Source organism: Stomoxys calcitrans, chromosome 5 (genome assembly GCF_963082655.1).
Source record: "Stomoxys calcitrans chromosome 5, idStoCalc2.1, whole genome shotgun sequence".
Classification (NCBI taxonomy): domain Eukaryota; kingdom Metazoa; phylum Arthropoda; class Insecta; order Diptera; family Muscidae; genus Stomoxys; species Stomoxys calcitrans.
The window spans coordinates 133,671-150,063 of record NC_081556.1 but is presented as its reverse complement, the minus strand read 5'-3'; the positions used below and the strand labels follow the sequence as shown (position 1 = coordinate 150,063).

At 35.5% G+C, this 16,393-nt stretch overlaps 2 protein-coding genes across 6 annotated transcripts in view; one reads left to right on the top strand and one right to left on the bottom strand.

The window, feature by feature from the left end:
• Positions 1-16,393, bottom strand: part of LOC106086529 (GTP cyclohydrolase 1) — a 59,485-nt gene that overhangs the window by 17,746 nt on the left and 25,346 nt on the right. The window lies entirely within an intron of this gene.
• On the top strand, positions 3,994-14,456 carry LOC106086511 (uncharacterized). Of its 2 annotated transcripts, XM_059368514.1 has the most exons (4): positions 3,994-4,654; positions 4,766-4,998; positions 5,067-6,083; positions 14,038-14,456. In XM_059368514.1, exons 1-4 carry the CDS (start codon positions 4,039-4,041, stop codon positions 14,266-14,268), a joined length of 2,097 nt encoding a protein of 698 aa, XP_059224497.1. In that variant the 5' UTR covers positions 3,994-4,038; the 3' UTR covers positions 14,269-14,456. The 2 variants fall into 2 exon arrangements, with proteins under 2 accessions (XP_059224497.1, XP_059224496.1); XM_059368513.1 differs by having other exon boundaries at positions 3,994-4,998.

Below are 16,393 nucleotides of genomic sequence, written 5' to 3'. Positions count from 1 at the left end.
ATCTGTATGTTGTGAAGTTGTGCCTTCTAAACCATCTGCTCCTAGCGCCTCTTGAGAGGCTGGTTTCCTTAACCTTGACAGTCGTCCTTCGTCAAAACGACGACGACTATTATTATTGTAAACAAAGTAGGGATGACTTTTCAGAGTTAAGGTCATCGAAGAAACTTTAAGCCTTTCTTTGAATGGCTAATGTGGACACAGATACATTTTTTCGTTTAAGTCTTTCATCCACAGTCTAGGCCAAAAGGCCGGTTCACAGGTTAGTACTGATGTTTGCCCTAGCCAAACCAGAAACGTCTATTAATGGTGATCTGCGTCTGACCCGCTTGTAAGTCTGGGAATTGCTTTTCTGTAATAAAAAAAGAACGTCCATACCAACGATATTTATTCTCATGGTCATATACATAGCTCAACTTTTCCTCCTCTTTGGGAGAAAAATAATGTAAAGAATTCGATTTTATTTGTCCAAATTTCAGTTAATGGCATATTGACTGCATCATTAGTTTAATATGTTTTTATTCCAATTGTCTTTTGTAGACTTATTAAAAAAAAAACATTGAATGATGAATACTTTTTTTGACCGCTGTAGCTCAACTTTTCCTCCTCTTTGGGAGAAAAATAATGTAAAGAATTAGATTTTATTTGTCCAAATTTCAGTTAATGGCATATTGACTGGAAAAAATATAGGATTGTTTGGACTTTGGCAGAGTCGTTTTCTGATGCATCACCAATTTTGTGGCCAAAGTACTAGGGGGCTTTAAGGGCTTTCAAGTTAAGTTATTTTTCAGCTGAACGGAGTTTTAAGTAAAAAACACGAACACGGACATTCATGACATCAAACCTACCTAAATTAAAACCTTCGTAAAAAAATAGCTTATCTGATTTTATTTTATTATAGCTATAATAAAAAACAAATACTATAGATCCAACTGGAGAACTTTAATGGAATCTGCAAGAGGAGATGCTTAGGCAAATATTTAAAAATAATCCTTATAAATATCTGGATATTACCCATTTTTTATTTCTGCTTACAAACAGAAACTTCCAAAGAAATTAACAAATGCGATCCATGGTTGGAGTAGGTATATTAGAACCGGCCTAGCAGAATTTTTACTTCTAATTTGGTAGGGAAATGACCTTTTTAGTGGCAACACTGTTTGTGGGGGAAGTTGTTATTCTATTATTCTCTTAGACTCTTTGACGCTCTTGAGAACACTCACAAAAACTTTGCCAAAAACTACCAACCAACCACCTTGGCTTTGCTAATGACCCAAGTATAAACCAAACTGCTTCTTGCACCTAAGAGCTTGCATAAACACACACACACACAAATGGACATGTGTGGTTTGTCTTTCGCTATTCATTGGGCTCCATGCATTCATCGTTTTGTCCGTGAATGTGTTCAATTAAAGCAGTCTTACTATTTTAGCCTACTGCAAGGCCAAAGTTGCATTTTGAGTTCAGTTTTGTTGTTATGAAATTTGGAACAACCAACGAATGCATTAGACCCGTTTAACGAATTTAGTTTGGCATATTATCAATGACCATCAAATAATTTTTAATTTCTTGAAAAAAAAAAAATAATAAAAAGGGCGATATGAAAAATAACTGATGCTCATGCACACACTTTGTACAAAATGAATTTGGAACAAAAACACTTTAAAACTTTTCTCAGCATACTTATTACTAAATGAAGTAGACTTTAAATAACTTTCCACGTGGAAGAACATCTTAAAATCATACCCAAAATACCAGTGAGAGTATATTGTTTACAAGTTATGTTCGATGAAAATGTTTTTTGTGCTCTTAGGCACACGTTCCTAAAAATTTTATATTTCAAAAGCTGGGAGATAAATGATTTAAAAAAAAATCCAAAAGACCCGATTCGTATGAAGTATTATAAAGTACTTTCTTACTTACGCGCTGAATTTTTTAATTGTTGTACATTCCAATATACGACTTTCTACATATTTCTCATCGACTATTACTTTAGAAAATGCCAAATAAGATCCCAGACGATAAGCGAGGAGAATATGTTATAAGCACAAAAGAAATCCAAACAAAATTCACAGTAGAAATGGAATTAATTGTGGAAAAACCAAGCCAATAGAAGGTGGAGCATGCGATGCTTCTATAGCAAACACTGTCTGCTGATATTAAATAAACAATTTTCAACTTTTGAGTGAAATTATGCATAAGTTATGAATTTTGAAAAAACAATTGAAGCATTTAGTATATATTAATAAGATGTTTGCCAATTTCAAGCATAAATTTTTTGCTTATAAGTATAAATATGATTTTAATAGTTTTTTTTTGTCTGCTGATTTTTAAGATCGTTAAAAATTTAGCAATTAGAAAATTGGACAAAATGCACGCTACTTCCCCCTTTCATTAAAAGATGAGTTGCAATATACATATTTTTTAATAATATAGTAAAATTTCAATCTATTTTCTATTTTTTATCTCCTGAAATAGCACAAAACGTTTGCTGTTTTAGCAAAAAAAAAATACTACTATTCCATTTTGTAGACAATTTTCTTTTAACATTGGTGTCGATGGCTTCATTAGAAATGTTTTTGTAGTACCTTCGTATACAAATAAGCCAGCAGTGCATTGTGGCGAATAGGTTAGCATGATGTCTGCCTATGACTCAGAATCAGAAACTTCTCTGCATGAAGGAAAAAGGAAACCTTGTTTTGGGATACAATTAAAAAAAAAAACATTTCTAAATATTCTTGAAATCCGTGGCTCATAGGGTAAGATGTCCGCCTGTGACATAGAATGCTAGGGTGGAAGGGTGGTAAGAAAATAAAGAAAAATGTTCAGTGTTGGTTATCCTCTCGCTAATACTGGCGACATTTTTGATATATTTGGCCTTGTAAAACTTCTCTTCTAAGTAGTTTAGCACTTCGCCACGGCGTTCGGATTCGGTGCTTGAACTTGAATCGGACAACACTCACTGATGTGAGAAGTATCCGCACTGTTGCTCAATGGAATGTTGACTAAAAAAATACATTTGTGGGAATACTATGGGCTACTACATTCAACTCCAATACGAGTTTATTTTCAAAAGCTGTAAAATCCACATTTCTGCGCTAAATGGTCATAGCAAAACATACGATTTTTAAAAATATTTTTTTCTTTTTAATTAAAGAAATTCTAAGTCAATAAAAATACTTTAGACTTCGAAAGTCAGGTCATATTGGGTTAAGCTACAATTTGATTGGACAGCACTGATCGATATGAGAATAGAGGCCCACGCAATAGGATGCAAGAATTATTTTTTTTTAATTTGCAGTTTATTTTGACTAAGTTTATAACCATATTATAACTAAGATTATTTCTTTGTAACACCCAAAGGGATGATACTTGATAAATGTGTGTGTTATAAGGCCAAATACAAACCTTATTGAAGTTTAAAAATTTTTTTTACATTTTTTAAAGTAGATCCCTTACAATTTAAAAAATAAGTTAAATTTTTAAAATAGTTCCCTTACCATATTCTGACTTGTTGGGTGTTTTTGTTTTCCTAAATTCCCGTCCCTTCAGTTACAAACAAACACTCGTAAGAATGCATCTTTCATTCGAAGTCGTTAAAATGTTGCGAGTTGTTACTAGCATTAGACCTCTCAATATCGATTCCCACACCTAAATACTAGCTCGAAGCCTCAAATTCAACACTCAAAAAGTTATAAAAAAAAGAGAAAAATGTCAGTTAATTGAGGAGAGATCAAATAGCAAATATTGTTGTCAGAAAATTCATATGATGAAAGTAAATTATGCCTACACTTATAGAGTCAGGTGCCAAAGAACAGAAATTTGATGTCATGGGGCGAATAAAAGTGGGAGCTCGAAAGGAAATCATAAAAATTACCGGTGTGAATCAGGAACAACTTTGATAACTACATTTAAAGGAAGGTTCTGAGGTAGGTAACTAGGGCCACCCCTAAAAAGTAAAAAAAACCTACCTAAGCAGTCCTTGTGTCATTTTCAAATTTATATGTAAATATTCAAGTTTATATTTTATATACGTAAGAGATGAATATGAACCAAAATTCTGATGAGTTGGATCGAAATTGGCAAAATTCTGCGCAAGGGCAAATGGGGTCAATGAAGAAAGATGCAAAGCGAAAATTATTTATCAGAGACTTTTTGCGCAATAAGGATGTGGCGCCATGGTTTCGAGGAACGTCGATTTTTCACTTGCAAGGATCCAATCAACTTTTCAACGCTATTCATGATGACATCGAACAGAGAACAACGCATCGAGTAAAGTATTGTTTGCACATGATAGGTTTGGAGCCCATGGTTTCGTCCAAGGATCTTAAATGCCTACTACAGCTTAGTCGTGGCAATGACTTGGCCTTCCTTTGGTTTCTAATGGAGATGTGCTACAAGAGTCCTAACCAAAGCAAATACAATCTTAATGAACAGCTTATATGTTCGGCTATTTGTCACTTGGATATGATCACCACATTGCGAGAACTGGACAAAATTGTACCCAAGGTTTGCGGTGGCAAAACTGTGTCGAAGCCATTCCCAAAGCAGCCTCAGTTGTTTTCTAGGAATTCGCGGTCGAAATATGAGTTAAAGAATGGTGCCACGGTTTGCAAATTACCATACTTTGAGAAAATGAAAAGACCCCAACGTCGTGGTAAGTCTATGACCATCGATGTTCCGAATTTAAAAGTTCAATTTAATACGTATTCGGCTTACGTCGACCCCATTCACATCGTCCATAATGAATGTAATCGCTGGTATGCAGAACATGACTTTAATGCCGGACGAAGGGTTGCATACGCTGTAATTCGGAATGCTATCGCCAGTATATTTGATGACTTGGGAGCGGCGAAACTAGAACCAGGGACTCTAAGAATGTTGTGCTCATATCACAAGAACCTGAAGCAGATTGAAGAACGTTATATTCGGCAGTTTAAAATTAAAACTCGGGAAAGATGCCTAAAGAGGTCCTTCGACAATGCCGCCGCTATCGCAAAGGTAAATTCCACATATTTTGCAATGCGTCCATGTCTTTATGTAGGTATGTGATATTTATGTATTTTCAGCAACGGGGTTGTCGAATCAATGATTACCTTCAATGCGAGATAGACAAACAGTTGTTTTCATTTCGGAGCCAAACCGCAAAGATCAGAAAGGAATTTACACTATCTACTATTGTTAATAATTGTGACCAAGTGGCTTTATCTGCCGGTGAAGACGGCAACAGCGGCAATGTTCTAATGGACGCCACAATGACAGAGCCATATGGAGATCTAGGATGCGATGAATGTAACATGTCAATCCATGACCTTATTGCGAAAGACGTCCATCTTTCAAAAACAGTATTTGAAAATCTAAAGCATTCGCAATTAAATGATACACACGTTAATCTTTTAATGAGTGGAAAATCGACTTCGCAAATGTCCATCTTTACGGCAAAACATTTACACGCCGTCGACATTATTGGACCCTCCCAATCATTTTTCAATGCATCTTCATATAATAAACCCTACCAGTTTGACTACAGAAAAATATTCCATTGCAACCAGAAGGATAACGCTTTCCTCAAAGAAGACAGCCAGAAACTTAGAATAGCCTTCATTGAAGCATTAGATATGGACATTTCGTACCTTAATGAGCTTCAGAATGCCGCATCGAATTTGATCATTGGAGTCGGTGAGTGCGCCTCTCAAATATGGAAAAGCAAATTAAAGGAATACAAATCGGAACAAGTTTATCGGAACGCATCTGAAGCTTCAAAACAGCCGCCTCCAGTTAACGCCGAAGATAAAAATGTTTTGGACAAAATGCTTGCAAAAGCCTTTCAGAGTATGCGGAGAAATCCAAAATTTGTCTTAGCCCAACTTCCCGAGGCTCACAAACTTCCCATGTTACGAGAATGGATAGCACGACGTTTCGGAAAGGTATATAGTCCAAAGGATAGGCGTACCTCATATCGATACTCGCTAAAAATATTCCATGCTCTGGATCGCATGTCCTTCGATTTTCCTACACCGACTGCTGACCGACTTGGCAACAATCAATTCGTAGACTATAATTGCAAAAAATATTTGGCAAAAAAGGTAAGTGTCTGTGGATGTAGAACAACTTAGATCGTTCAACCTTATCTCTTCTGACGATTTACGCATTTCTTCGTGCCATGCATAAGTCACCAACAATTGCAACGACATATCAAAGTAAACCTTTCATTTTAAAGAATATAATTTTGCGATATGTGCATATTTGTAAAAAAATGGATCCTAAAGCCACTTAGGATCATAGAATTTCATTTTGCGATATTTGCATATTTGTAAAAAATGGATCTAATGCCACTTTTTTGTTTAAATGCAGACAAAAATTGTTGCTGACAACATAGAAAATCCTATGTTGTCAGAAGTTAAATATGGAGTACCCAAACTTAATACACAAGACATCTCATAATCCTAACTTATTTACAATAAATGGAAATTGGGAGCTATATCTGATTCTGAACCAAATTCGATAGAATTCGATTGAGGTTTGAGAAATGCGTAATCTCAAGTTTTGGGAAGCTTGGTGAATAAATGCACTGGCTCCAGAAGTGAAAATCGGACGAAATTTATATGGAAGGAATATCTAAGACTGCACCGATTTCTACGAAATTCACCAGTTACAGTTCACCGATTTTACTTCCTAAGCGTCTAAGCGATTTGACTGACATTTTGCATAATGATTTCTCCTTTAACTTCCAACATCCATGTCAAGTATGATCTGAATCTGTGTCTATTGCTTCTATACAAACAGATATTCCGACTTTACTTCTTAAACATATACCGGAAGCAATACCGATTTTACTTCCTAAGCGTCTAAGCGATTTGACTGACATTTTGCATAATGATTTCTCCTTTAACTTCCAACATCCATGTCAAGTATGGTCTGAATCCGTGTCTATTGCTCCTATACAAACAGATCATCCGACTTTACTTCTTAAGCATATACCGGAAGCAATTCTAACCAAAAAAAAAAAAAAAACACGTAAAAACGCATTAAGTTCGGCCACCACAAATATATTTATCATCCTATTTTATTTTAAACCAACTATATCCACATTAATGTCCAAATATGCATCATATTCGGTTCAGGTACCGAGAAGTTTATATAAAAAATCTGGTTATAAATGATGATTTTTTGGATTAAGGTTCCAGATCTTAGGATCGGTACATATGGCAGCTATATCCAAATATGGTTTTATATGGACCCATACATGGTTCGGATATCGGGTGGCCTAGTGCAACTCCATGTTCCAAATTTATATGAAAGTATGGTCCGATCTGGACCAAATTTGGTTCGGACACGGGAAATCTAGTCCCTAAAATCGGTATACGGGTCTATATGGTAGCTATATCTAATTATGACTCGATATGCACCATTTTTGGTTCGGATATCGGGGACTCTATGTGTATGACTCGCGATTTCCGGACAATAAAAGCTTGGGTTGGGTTTAAGGCCCTAAAACGGGAGATCGGTCTATATGACAGCTATATCTAAATGTAATCCGTATAGCTCGCTCAAAAAATTTACCTGCGTATAAACAAAATACGAATGTGTGCCAAACTTTAGCTCAATATTTGAATTTTAAAAAGCGGACTTCGTTTAATTATCTTCGTAGGTACAAGTCCGTTCTCTAATATATTTTCGTTAACGATTTAGTGAAAGTTGACCCTAAAGTTATCTCATCTTAATTTAATAATTTTTGTTTTAATTCGCCAAAATAAAAAGTTCGTAAACCAAAACTATGTGTATTTTAAACTAAAATAGGCCTGTTCCGCTGCGTCCGAATCCCTGATCTGAACCGATTCCGACCAAATTCCTTGGATATTGTGCGATACATATAAATGGGAGCTACATATATCTAATTCTGAACCCATTTCGATGAAATTCACCAATCGAGAATGACAAGAGAAAAGTTCGTGCAAAATTTTATGAGAATCGGCTGACAAATGACGATACTATTGCAATATTAGTTCAAATCGGAATAACATATGGGAGCTATATCCAAATTTTAACGATTTTTTCAGTCAATGAACTTCGCCTCTAGGTCGAAAAACATGCCTGAAGGCGATCGAACGAAAGATTCGACCTGTGCTTCTATGTCTTTTAATATAAATAAATATTTCTTTAAACCATAACAACGATAACAAATTAAATATAAAATACATTCTAAAATATTTCGTTACAACTAAAGTGCAGTAAAGGCAAACCAAGTTAAATTAAAAATTCCCAACCACGTGATTTGACAAGGGAAAATTCACCTCTATTAAGATTTAGTATAGCTAATCTTCGGGTCAATTAAGATGTAATATAGCTAGGGTTTTGCATTTCCCGGCTTTTTACAATCCCGGGAAAACGGGAATAAAATTGTTCATTGCTCTGTTCATAACATTCTACTATTGAAAGGACGGAATAAAACAAAAATGTATTTCTTAATTATGTTGGTCGGCCATAAAACATACCACATTTCATAATTGGATACAAAAACAAAAAGACTTTGCCAATTATATCCTAATAAATGTCGGTTTACTTAATACTTTCACTACTTTGATTGACTTCATATGTTTACCCTCATTGAAACTAGTGTTGGTTTGGACTTATTTATTCTATTGCGACTTCTTGTACACTAGAGTTTTTTGAAGATATTGCTAGTTTGTCCTACTTTTTTTTAATTTCTCAAAGAATTTTCTTTTTAAATTTCTTAAAAGGATTTTTTTTTAATTTTTTAAATAAAGTTTTAAAATCCAAATCAAAATTGCCCTATTTTTCATTCCCGTATTCCCGGAGAAAATTAAAAAAATCTCTTTGTCATACAGGGGGATCCATTCATCAAAAGTCGGCGTACTTCATCCAACAACATGGTAATGAACTGCCTTTAGGAATTGAGGCGTTTAAATTATCAATCTTCAAATTTGAATACGATGGCGACGATGCATAATGCTGTTGAGCCATTAACCACGGCGGTGTAATTCTGTGCATGGGAAAGTTTGGAGTAAACTGATAGAAAAAGTAGCAACCAAAATAGAAAAGGCAGATAATTGCCATATAAATTGCATTGTGATTACAGTGCGCCATAGCATTACACCGCCTCTAATTGCTCCTATTCAAATTTGAAAATGGCCGATTTAAAGGCTCCCACTCCTTAGGGCTGTTCATTCGGCTACTATGCTGGCGGATGAAGTAAGCCGCCCTCTGATGAAGGAACCCCCTGAGTGGCACAGGGAGATCGGTTATGCCAAACATGAATAAGGAACCTTCAAGAGACCCGAAGATTAGCTATATTACAACTTAATGAAGGTGAATATCCTCTAGTTAGATTATTTTGTCTTTAATGTACATTAAGGGCTGGTTATGCTCTCGTAAACATACCGTATATATGGAATGAATGTATCGTAAATATAAAGAAGCAATTTTGCTTACTACAAAATATTGCGAATGTTGCCCATCAACATTCCTCTATGGAACTGGTGCAAACTTACCACCGCTGAAAATTTCTTCTGATAGTCTCGCCAGGTTTTGAACCCAGGCGTTCAGGCGGACATGCTAACCTCTGCGCTACTGTGGGCTCCAAATATACAAAACATAAAATGATCAATATTATAATATTATGAACAATAAATAGTGGGGACTGACGCCGGAGAACATTAATGGGGCACAACATGCATACGTCAAAGGCAAGTTGGAGGAGTACGCCATGGTATTCGCATATTGAGGGATTATTTTACAACGATAGCGATAGGGTCGATAGTCACTACTTTAGACCGCCAGGGGTCCAACCGAGTTTCGGAGATAGTGTTGTCAGAAAGGGGATGACAACAGGGGTGCCTAAGGGAGGAGTGTTCTCGCCTCCAAAATATACAAAACATAAAATGATCAATATTATAATATTATGAACAATAAAGAGTGGGGACTGACGCCGGAGAACATTAATGGGGCACAACATGCATACGTCAAAGGCAAGTTGGAGGAGTACGCCATGATATTCGCATATTGAGGGATTATTTTACAACGATAGCGATAGGGTCGATAGTCACTACTTTAGACCGCCAGGGGTCCAACCGAGTTTCGGAGATAGTGTTGTCAGAAAGCGGATGACAACAGGGGTGCCTAAGGGAGGAGTGTTCTCGCCTATTATCTGGAACCTTGTGATAAACCAAATTTTAATGGATCCAAAAAGAGATGGCGTGATAATGATCGGACGACGATGGAGGGGTGTTCTCGCCCATTCACTGGAACCTAGAGATAAACTAAATTTTGTTGAATCTCAAGAGAGATGACATGAGAATGATCGCATTGGCAGACTAGGTTTTACTACTTTATATGCGGAGATTATGGAAAGGTCGTAGGAAAACTGTCGAAATGAGCTAAAATAAATGAGTTGAGGATGACCCCAGGAAATACAGGGTTGGTCTCTTCATTCTGAGATATTAAGTTATCGGATTTTACACTCCAGCCTTTGGACGGGATCATCCTGCAGTTTTCGAAGGAGGCGAAAGATCTGGGCCTTATATTCTATTCGAAACTGTACTGTATTGTATGGTGGAAGGCTGTGGAGACTCTCTTCTTGTAATTTCTTCTTATGTTCTCTCAGATATCTTACTTTTTCTTTTTCATCCACATTTCGTTTTCTCACTAGGGTAGCAATTGGCCAGACGGGCCTCCGAGTGCACTCACCCTTTCTTGATGGGCTACCCATTCAACCTAAACCATTAACAACATAGGAATAGCTGTTCTAATAATATACGTTTTTTGGTTTTGAAATTTGTTCAAACTTCAAATTTTAACAGCTGGCACGAAAATGGAACGTAAAATTTTGTTTTTACTAAATCCTACTTTCCGGTTACGGTGGACAGACTTTCGGTAATCGTTTGCATGTGTTTTCATAAAGCAAAGCAAAACACCTGACACGTTTTTCTACATTGCGAGACCATTAACAAGGTCTTTAGTCGTCACGTTATATTCTAGAATGTTTTTTAATTCAATATTTCATTTGTTTTCAACAATTCCCGAATTTTTAAATTTTAAAAGACGGTTCGATAAATGCAATTAAATTTTACTAAGATCATTGATCCGAAGAGAAATTCATACATTTCAGTAAGAATGTAAGTAAATGCCCATATGTCTGTGACTACCACGGCAAAAAAAAACAATTGACTTGCCCTGAGTTTTTAATGTAAACAAGTACATGTTAAGTTCGGCTGCACATCGTACATCAGTTCTGAATCGAAAGTCAACAATTTTGGTTTTATGGCCAAAAAACTTCAAACAAAATATATATGACTGAGACATTTGGTAAGTGGTACCATGTGGATATTGCATAATATGTATGTATATACAATAAATAAATCAGTCCCTCCAAATTCTAATAATTTTCCAAATCGAAATAAATAATGTAATTTTTTTATAACTATAACTTAGAAGAAACGGAACTGATAAAGTTCAACAAGAACGAATTTTTTTTAATTTCAATTCTCATTCTATGAAAATATGAAGCAAAGCAAAACACCTGACACGTTTTCTATATTTGCGAGACCATTAACAAGGTCTTCTTAATAATTTTCCAAATCGAAATAAATAATGTAATTTTTTCATAACTATAACTTAGAAGAAACGGAACTGGTAAGGTTCAACAAGAACGAATTTTTTTTAATTTCAATTCTCATTCTATGAAAATATGAAGCAAATCAAAACACCTGACACGTTTTCTATATTTGCGAGACCATTAACAAGGTCTTTAGTCGTCACGTTATATTCTAGAATGTTTTTTAATTCAATATTTAATTTGTTTTCAACAATTCCCGAGTTTTTAAATTTTAAAAGACGGTTCGATAAATGCAATTAAATTTTACTAAGATCATTGATCCGAAGAGAAATTCATACATTTCAGTAAGAATGTAAGTAAGTGCCCATATGTCTGTGACTACCACGGCAAAAAAAAAAAACAATTGACTTGCCCTGAGTTTTTAATGTAAACATGTACATGTTAAGTTCGGCTGCACATCGTACATCAGTTCTGAATCGAAAGTCAACAATTTTGGTTTTATGGCCAAAAAACTTCAAACAAAATATATATGACTGAGACATTTGGTAAGTGGTACCATGTGGATATTACATAATATTTATGTATATAAATAAATCAGTCCCTTCAAATTCTAATAATTTTCCAAATCGAAATAAATAATGTAATTTTTTCATAACTATAACTTAGAAGAAACTGAACTGATAAAGTTCAACAAGAACGAATTTTTTTACTTTCAATTCTCATTCTATGAAAATATGAAGCAAAGCAAAACACCTGACACGTTTTCTATATTTGCGAGACCATTAACAAGGTCTTTAGTCGTCACGTTATATTCTAGAATGTTTTTTAATTCAATATTTCATTTGTTTTCAACAATTCCCGAGTTTTTAAATTTTAAAAGACGGTTCGATAAATGCAATTAAATTTTACTAAGATCATTGATCCGAAGAGAAATTCATACATTTCAGTAAGAATGTAAGTAAGTGCCCATATGTCTGTGACTACCACGGCAAAAAAAAAAAAAAAACAATTGACTTGCCCTGAGTTTTTAATGTAAACATGTACATGTTAAGTTCGGCTGCACATCGTACATCAGTTCTGAATCGAAAGTCAACAATTTTGGTTTTATGGCCAAAAAACTTCAAACAAAATATATATGACTGAGACATTTGGTAAGTGGTACCATGTGGATATTGCATAATATGTATGTATATACAATAAATAAATCAGTCCCTCCAAATTCTAATAATTTTCCAAATCGAAATAAATAATGTAATTTTTTCATAACTATAACTTAGAAGAAACGGAACTGATAAAGTTCAACAAGAACGAATTTTTTAATTTCAATTCTCTTTCTATGAAAATATGAAATGAAAAAATGCTTTCATTGTCGTTTTCATTCGAAAGACCACACGGTTATTTCATATTTAATATTAAAGTAATATCGAAAGCAGATTAAATGAACTAAAAACTAACAAATTAGGCATTAAAATAAAAAGTGACGGTTCACAATAACTGGTCATTTCTACGACCCCAACTTGTTTGTGAATGATCCATATAAAGAGGGCAAACAAATGTAAAAAATTACAGCAAAGTGTCAAACAACCTTCAAGTGAGCGGCAGTGTAGGTTAGATTGAAAAGAGAGTGCGACTCATAATCCTTCCATGCCACTACTTGCAGACACCTAAGCCAGCAAACGGCTTGTTGTGCGCTCCAAATACAAAAAAGTTACTCCAAAAAAACTTTCCGCGCTGCTCACAAAATCACTTATGGTTCTCTATTCTTGCTCTTAAGTTGGTGGTGGATACGTATTCGCACCTAAGTTCCGAAGTCTGTTAGCCGCGAAAACCAGGGATTGACAAACGAAATGTTCCAACGTCTAATCATCTTTCCACATGCACTACACACTCTGTCACCTATTCTGCATAATTATACCGAAAGCCATTCTGACTTTCCCTCAGAAATAGCTTAGAATGACCTCCTTTCAACTCCACAAACAAGTCCAACAAAAGCTTCGCGCTTTGACAATTCAACTCGAGGGTCATACGTGAAGTAGCGTTTTTAGGCGTCAAAGTTGAAATTGTTTAACTTTTGCGCGTTGCTTTTTTGGGATTTTGGGCGTAGTGTGTAACTCCACCTCAAGAGTCCTAATCTAAACAAAGAGTCAAGCGTTTGGATAATTTTGACGACGTAACTCTCAACGCTCTTTTCTTTCTGCTGCTTACAAAATTGCAGATGTGAATTAAATTTATAAAATTTTTAGGTCGGTAAATTGCATTTTGCTCATTTTCTTTATTGGATTCGTTGCTAGAGATTTTTTTGGACTTCGACTCTTTGATAAGGATTAGACTCTTTGGATTATATTATGTGTATGAAAATATTTGGATGTTTATAGTTGTTGGTTGCACATAAATGAACCCAAATGTTTATTTTTGAAAATTTCCCGTTATTCGATGCTAACTTATCGTACATTCTTTTGTTCTAGATAAAACATATTAAAGAACGATTCTGGCGTCGCCTGGACAATGCCATCATGAAGCAAAGCCGAACGTACTGGTTTGCGATGCGGGGTTATTTGTGTTCGGGTCCAGGTCCACCGCGACAAACGTTTTTCGCCTACATGCCGTCACGCCTACGGGACATTCAGCGTTTCCGGCCTTGGAAATTTTCCGAACACCGCCCTGATAAAGCGGAACGGGATAAAAGACGTCTGTGAAATGAGTACCCCACCTACATGTGTACGCACAAATGCAAAAACTATTATTTGAAGTAAACTTCATACACACACACACGAACCCATGTATAAGTACACATTTATGTTCGTTAAATTTTATAAATCATAGACAACAATGAAGGAAACCTTATTACACCGAAGTTGCTTTGAACGGCGATAATGGAAATCAATTAGTAGACTAGTTTTGTTCTGTCCAATTCTACTTTTATGGCCTCGACGAATGCTGATAGTAACTTTCAGTGTGAAGCATTGCTGTTCACTTATACTCAATTTGAATTGACCGTTACTTGCAGATGTTGTGGGTTTATCAATCGTTGGCACCCCTGTCACAAATATTGTGGTGTTGTGTTCAACAGTTGATAGATTCCATGCATATGAGGTCTACATTAAAAAATGTCAAGCACGTTTAAACTTCTGAGAATTATTGTAAATATTATTTCAAAGGATTCCATTCCAATTCCGCTTTAACTATTAGATAACAAACACAATGACTTTCAAACACTGATTTCAACACAGATCGATGTGAAAAAAAGTTCAAAGTTCAACTCAGATGCATTGGAGGAGTGAGCATTCCTCAAACAAATCTTTGTGCGAGGTTCAAAGTTTTAAGACGGATAGTTTTCTACTGCAAATGATACATTTTTGGAAGGGTCTCAGCTTGTATTTAAGTGGAAGAATATGAATCAAAAAGTGCTCAAAAATTTTTTGTATTAAAAGTAAACTAAGTGAGAAAGAGGAATTTCTTACTTACTTTGTATGCAGAAAAGTCCTATCCTCGATTAACGCTCTTAAATAGTACCGACGCTCTCAAATCGTACAAAGTTCGGCCAGGCCGAATCTTATATATCCTCCACCATGGATCGCATTTGTCGAGTTATTTGCGCGGTATCTCTTTTCAGGCAAACAAAGAATAATGGATAAGAATTGTTATGCTATTGGAGATATACCAAGTTATAGTCCGATTCGTACCATAAGTGAATTGAATGTTGAAGACCATATTAAAAGTCATTGGGTTATATCACAGTCCATTCGGTTAAGAATTGTGCCTTTTAGGTGATCAATAAGCATAATCGGGAGATCGGTTTATGTGGGAGCTGTATGAGGCCATAGATCGATTAAGACCAAATTGGGCACGTATCTTGAAGGTCATGGGCGAAGCCGTTGTACAAAATTTCAGCAAAATCGGATAAGAATTGCGCCCTCTAGAGGCTTAAGAAGTCAAGATCCCAGGCCGGTTTATATGGCAGCTACATCAGGTTATGTACCGATTTGATCCATATTATTCGCAGTCATTGGAAGTCATAACAAAATACTTCATGCTAAATTTCAGCCAAATCGGATAAGAATTGCGCCCTCCAGCGGCTCAAGAAGTCAAGATCCAAGATTGGTTTATGGTTTATGACAGCTATATTAGGTTATAAACCGATTTAAAACATAACATAACAAAACAGTTCATGCTACATTTCAGCCAAACCGGATGAGAATTGCGTCCTCTAGTGGCTCAAGTAATCAAGACCCAAGATCAGTTTATAAGGCAGCTATATCAGGTTATAAACCGATTTGAGCCATACTTAGCACAGTTATTGGAAGTGAAACCAAAACACCACGTGCAAAATTTCAGCAAAATCGGATAAGAATTGCTCCCAACATTCCATTAAGGAACAGGGAATACTTCTCTCTAGAGATGTGCACGTGAGTGATTTTTCACTCACGCTCACGAGACAAAAAAATATTCATGCGCGACTTTTTTATGTCGACTCACGTTCACGCGCGCTCACGAGAAATAAATTTTTACTCACGCATGACTCACAAAAAATCACGACGAACGAAAAACTTGTGAATCACGGTTGAAAAAATTTTTGTCCATGAAGCGAATAATAGGCAAAAAAGTACTACTCTGCTTATAGTAAGGAAAATAGAAAAAATTATATTAGCAACGCTTGAAATCATTATAGCTACCATTGCCGGCATCCTTTCTGTTTGTTTTATTGGTTTAATGTTTTTTTTTTTTGTAATAATTTCCGAAAAAATAAAGCAAAAAATAATAAGAGCAGATAAAAAACGGGATTTCATATGGAAACGAAAACAATGATTGTGTGAAATTTCG

Excerpts from the sequence above, each read along its gene's own strand:
- LOC106086511 (XM_059368513.1), top strand. The coding sequence starts at position 4,039 with ATGAATATGAACCAAAATTCTGATGAGTTGGATCGAAATTGGCAAAAT. Across the intron at positions 4,999-5,066 it reads ATGCCGCCGCTATCGCAAAG|CAACGGGGTTGTCGAATCAA; the intron begins GTAAATTCCACA and ends ATGTATTTTCAG. Across the intron at positions 6,084-14,037 it reads AAAAATATTTGGCAAAAAAG|ATAAAACATATTAAAGAACG; the intron begins GTAAGTGTCTGT and ends CTTTTGTTCTAG.